Raw genomic sequence first — 5787 nt, 5'->3', positions numbered from 1 at the left:
CAGTGCTGCACACACACACACACACACATGGACTAATTCCCAATAAGCCAATCAGAGCTGCCCGTTAAAGGCTGCTGTGTGTTATTAAGGCTACACTGCTGACTCAGGAGGATCAGAGGAAAACCAGCACGGCTCTTTCTAATCTGCTCTTCCTCACTTTTCACTACTGCAATCACTACTTTCACACCACTCATCCTCAGACTCTTTCTGTCCCCTTTTCCTCCACCATATTTCATCCTTCTCTTTATTTCCTCCTCCTTCCTGTAATGCTGTTATACATTCTTCTGTTTCTCATTTAGCCGTTTCTTTCCTTTCTAATCATTGATTAACTCCTCCTTCTGTGACACATTTCACTTCTTCTCCTTCTTTCCTAGCTTCCTGTTTGTCTAACTTGAACTCCTTCACTTTTACATGCTGTTTTACGTCTTTGCTCAACATTGAAACAAATATTAAAGTTGTCGAGGTAGAGTTGTATATTTTCATGTGTAAGCACATGGTAGTAGTTTCATTCCCCACCTCTGAGTGCAGGCGTACGTAAGACACACAGTATCATCCCTCCTCTAATCTCTTTATCCTGGTCAGGGTGACTGAGGAGACTCGTCTGCTGGACCCTCCGAACGCTCCACTCCTTCCATCCCTCCGTCCCTTTTCTCCTTTTTCCCTCTAGACTCTAAACCAGTGAGGATTTAAAGGGTCCCAGCTTCCACAGGAGTGCGTTTATGGGAGGTTACTCCTCTGTTTCCATGGAGATGAGTTTGATGGGCTGCTGGTGGATCTAGGCCACATAACCACGGGTGTTGGATTATCAGCTGGTGAGTAAGGAGATAATGGACTGAGGGTAGAAGGCCGCACATTATGCAAGACATTTTTTAAACATCATACACGTTTGTGTTCAATAGAATTGATAACAATAAAAATGGAAACGTGAGGGAACAATGTAGGTTGTGTTGATAGTGGATATGTTGTATATTCACATGTGTGTGCTCTTAATTTACCTGTTGCTTTTGTTTAAACTCTTGGTGACCCCACACTACAGCACAAAAACCTGCGTGTTACCAAAGGGTCTTTATTTACCTGAATCTTCATAAAACGTTACTAATCAGTTCTTAAGAAAGAACCGGTAATAATCTCTAATAAAACCAATTTATGTTCCCGGGTTCAGGTCCATAAAGCAGCCAGTTTGGCTCCTAGTTAGCCACACATGGCCTACTTAGATGATAAGGTGTCAACAACAAAATCTGTCTTACCCTTATATTGCAAAATATGGCTCATACAGGTGTTGGCACTGCCTCAAAAATGCCATTGAGCTGCCAGCTTTGGATCCTGTGTAGGTCCTATGTGGTCCGACCAGTTAGGGCCAAACAACGCCTGGTAATGAAACGTCTTTCTAAAAACCATCCTTTCCACCCGGGTCTCCTTTAGTCTCATAGTCTTTGTAAAGCTCTAACCGTTAGTAGTTATTCATGAAAAGAATGTTTAATAAGCTAAAGCTTTAAATACAATTATTTTAATACCATTTTGGGTCAAAGAAAATTTGTCAGACAACTAACTTTGTGCTGCAAACATGGTGCAGCGGGCCTACTAAATGTGGATCACAGAGGGATGCCAGAGGCTAATCAGTTCGGGTACCGATGACCACGTTATTGTCAGGTCTAAAGTTTTTGCAAGGCTTGTATTTCTTTAGGCCCAGGAAGATTTTTAACATCAGCACTGAACAGCTGGGAAAGCAAACTTGTAATGATGTTGCATAAAGACAGTATTTTATGACATCGTGGTACCCGGTTGGACACATCCAAGTGTTCAAATAAAATGCCATCATGCTAAACTCACTGTGGATATGTCCTGACTGTATGACATTCTGTGTTGCAAAGGTTTCACCAAAATTCATTTTTTCTCCCTTTCTGGACAAAAAATAGCCAAAAGAAGAACATCTCCATGGCCAAGGTAGCACCGTTACTCCCACACCAAGTCTCCAGATTAACTCCACCCTCCATAGTTCTACAAGATATGGACGAGGAGCCAGGTGAAGTCGGTGCGCAGGACAGGTGAGTATCATACAAATGCGACTCAAAAACTGTAATGAAAGTGATGATTGTGAGCCACCTGTGAAGTGTAGTTCAAGTGTGGCTCAGTGGGTCCTCGAAGAGGTTTTTGAATGGGTTTAAAATGATTCAGGGCCTCTTGCTAAATCTGTGTAGGCCATAGGACAGCAGGTTCATGGACTTATCGGGCTTGGGTACCAGCCAATGGCCTACCAGAGTTATATCCAAACAAACAACAAATAGTAACCTGAGAGACATTTGGGCCAAAAATGTATTCACAGACAAATTTTCCAACAGGTTCTGGAGTCCTTTAGAGGATTTAGGTGCCCGTGGGCCTCGTGAAGAGACCCTAATGGACCTTTATCGTGATTCAGAGACCATTAGCAGTTGCTGTAGTGTCTAAAGTTAAAGTTTCATAATTTCTTGAAGAATGACACCAGTTAGTGGCAACTGTTCAGGGTTATTGATGGATGGGAAGGTTAACGGATCGTTTTCTTTGTTTCAGAGCCTCCCAAAAAGCTGGACCGGGGTTTCTCTTCAACGTCAATAACAGCAACAACAATGAAGAAGAGTAAGACACGCACACAGACTAAATACACTTACATGTACAATGTATTGGCATATATAAACTTATCTCTTTACCTAAAACTAGACGTGTAGTTTTACGGTTACATGTATGTATCCTGCTTTCCTGCAGGGAGGAGAAGAAGAAAAAGAAGAAGGAGAAGAAAGAAAGGAAAGAGAAAAAAGAGAAAAAGGAGTAAATTTGAGTCCATATCCAGATATATAGATTTTCACATAAATCTCAATATATTTCAGCTTTAATGAACACTGAAAACTGCTTATTTGTAATTATCTCTCCTAGGAAAGAAAAAAAGGAGAAAAAAGAGAAGAAGGAGAAAAAGCAGAAAGAGAAAGAAGAGAAGGAGAAGGAGAAAGAAAAGGAGAAGGAGAAAGAAAAGGAGAAAGCCAAGGAGGCCCCGTATGTTTAGTTGATCTTCTTAAACAGAAACACTGGCTCTGTCTTGAAAAACTGATTTTATGAATGCTTGTGTAAGGCTGAAGTACACATGTGCTGCAAATACAAATTATAATGGGTTATGTGTTTGCAGTCCCAAGGAGATCACAGTGATTGATCCTGCAGGAAACATGTACTACTACTGGCTGGGTGTGATCACTATCCCTGTCATGTACAACTGGACCCTGATTATAGCCAGGTAACATGAAATCCACACTTTCTTACTAACAATGTGTTTGTGTCAGTGCTCTAAAGGCTTTGGTGCCCACAGCATCAGAAGAACAACAGCTTAATATCAACAATAAGTTCCCAGTGCCATGAAAATAAAAGCCAACAATGCCAGAGAGCTTGGTTACTTAAGTAACTACTGTGCTGAGTGACATGCATGTCCATTTCAGGGCATGTTTCGAGGAGTTGCAGACTGACTACTTGATCTTTTGGTTCCTCCTGGACTTCCTGGCAGATCTCATCTACCTTGGTGACATGGTCTTCAGAACTAGGACCGGTCTGAAGACACACACACAGATTGTTGTAGACGTTAATGGAAGCACACAAATATAATGGTACAAACATGTACAAATTTTGAATGCTTATTATGTGATTGCAGGTTACCTGGAGCAGGGTTTGCTGGTGAAGGACGAGCTGAAGTTACGTGAACGGTACATGAAAAGCTTTCAGTTCAGACTGGACCTGGTGTCCATGATTCCCACTGACGTGTTCTACCTTGCCATCGGCGTCACCTACCCCGAGATCCGCCTCAACAAGCTCTTCAGGTTTAACAGGTAAACAAGGGTTAATCACTGCTAACCAGTCTTTGGACTAAGTAGGAAGATATTTTTGAATTCCATGAATTTCTGAACAACATTTCTTTACAGTTTAACTAAAAGTTGTTGTGATGTTTAACTCAAAGGTACAAATGTGAATTTTATCCTTTTCCTAAAAGTCAGAGATTTGATGATAAAATTAATAAGACTGATTTTCTAAGGATACTGAATACACACATAATGTCACAGAGGTTTTGGACTGTCTAACCCTCACTACTGCTATTCTGCAAACATAACTAATAATTTCTCAGCAGTGACGAGAGTAACCTCCTATCATTTCAGGATGATGGAGTTCTTCCAGCGCACAGAAACCAGGACAAACTACCCCAACGCTCTGCGTATCTCCAACCTCGTCATGTACATCCTCATCATCATCCACTGGAATGCCTGTCTTTACTACTCTTTTTCCAAAGCCATCGGTGGGGTTGTTGGATTCATTCCTTATCTGGATTTAAGCCCCAAGGAAGCCCTGATAAAGGCTGTAACATATTAATCTGTCCTGTCCTTTCAGGTTTCGGTTCTGACAGGTTTGTGTACCCTGACCCGACCGATCCAGAGTTCGGTCGTCTGGTGAGGAAGTATGCCTACAGTATGTACTGGTCCACGTTAACACTCACCACCATTGGAGAAACACCACCACCTGTAGAGAACTCTGAGTACTTCTTCGTCGTCACAGACTTTCTGGTGGGTCTGGCCTAACTTTAGCTTTAGTATATGACGGTGTAGCATGTGGCTAAAAAAGCCCAAGCCTGAGAGCAGACGCGTTGTGGGGGATTTACCTCAAGAGGTTTGGTTGGTTTTGAAAGCTTAAACAGACAGATGGTTAGATGTTAGGCATAATTTGACAATATTTCTTTACTGATACAATACAGAGATTATAAAATAGAAAAATCTGTGTTTGCTTTCATGTTATTTATTTAATACTATATAAAACAACAATAAATAGATGTTTATGGATATCCTGTGCTTTTCTACAGGTGGGTGTGTTGATTTTTGCTACCATTGTCGGTAACGTTGGCTCCATGATCACCAACATGAATGCTGCCAGAGCTGACTTTCAGGCTCGCATTGATGCCATCAAACAGTACATGAGTTTCCGAAAGGTCAGTTAGTCTGTGATTTTTATCATAATGGTCCTTTAATAGTATTTGCATCTGAAATAAAATATTTTTTTACATAAATCTAATTGGAAAATCCCATTTGAGTTGCTTCAGCTTGTACATAACACCTGCTTCGCTTTTTTGTCTTTTTTTAATGACAAAAACGACTCTTACTTACCAGAAAACAGATACTGTATCAATGCACCTGATGATCAGTACACCAGTAATGTAGCCCATCAAAGCACTGCTTGAACCCTTCCCCCATACTTCTGTTTCCAACCCAGGTAACAAAAGACCTGGAGAAGCGAGTGATCAAGTGGTTTGACTTCCTGTGGACCAATAAGAAAGCAGTAGATGAGAGGGAAGTGTTGAAATACCTCCCTGACAAACTGAGAGCTGAGATCGCCATCAACGTCCACCTGGACACACTGAAGAAGGTCTTTGCACGCTCCTAAGCACCCCTCATAAATACAACAGAAATGTAAGTCTAAGCATGAGGTCTTCTCCTCTGTGTGGTGTGGCAGGTCCGTATCTTTGCAGATTGCGAGGCTGGTCTGTTGGTGGAACTGGTGCTAAAACTACAGCCTCAGGTCTACAGTCCTGGAGACTACATCTGTAAGAAGGGTGATATTGGCAGAGAGATGTACATCATCAAGGAGGGAAAACTAGCTGTCGTTGCTGACGACGGTGTCACGCAGTTTGTTGTTCTCAGCGACGGAAGCTACTTTGGCGAGATCAGCATTCTTGCTATCAAAGGTAAGTCTTACGACTTTATTAGCAAGCTAATCCTTTCGGTCACAATG

The 5787-nt window shown here is 41.7% G+C and overlaps 1 protein-coding gene across 1 annotated transcript; it reads left to right on the top strand.

Annotated features, from left to right (window-relative positions):
* Positions 1–477: 477 nt before the first annotated feature.
* LOC102214703 (cGMP-gated cation channel alpha-1-like) lies at positions 478–5778 on the top strand (the record flags this gene model as incomplete). Its single annotated transcript, XM_013908170.1, has 13 exons — positions 478–812; positions 1917–2045; positions 2548–2613; positions 2740–2802; positions 2908–3024; positions 3155–3259; positions 3459–3565; positions 3668–3842; positions 4167–4303; positions 4396–4568; positions 4862–4987; positions 5269–5421; positions 5509–5778. Coding segments are annotated over exons 2-13 (1602 nt in total), but the record flags the coding sequence as incomplete, so codon positions are not given.
* Between the last annotated feature and the right edge of the window lie 9 nt (positions 5779–5787).

This window comes from Pundamilia nyererei, unplaced genomic scaffold, assembly GCF_000239375.1.
Source record: "Pundamilia nyererei isolate P.nyererei 1_Seehausen unplaced genomic scaffold, PunNye1.0 scaffold01916, whole genome shotgun sequence".
Classification (NCBI taxonomy): Eukaryota; Metazoa; Chordata; class Actinopteri; order Cichliformes; family Cichlidae; genus Pundamilia; species Pundamilia nyererei.
This window is presented reverse-complemented; position numbering and strand designations above follow the sequence as displayed.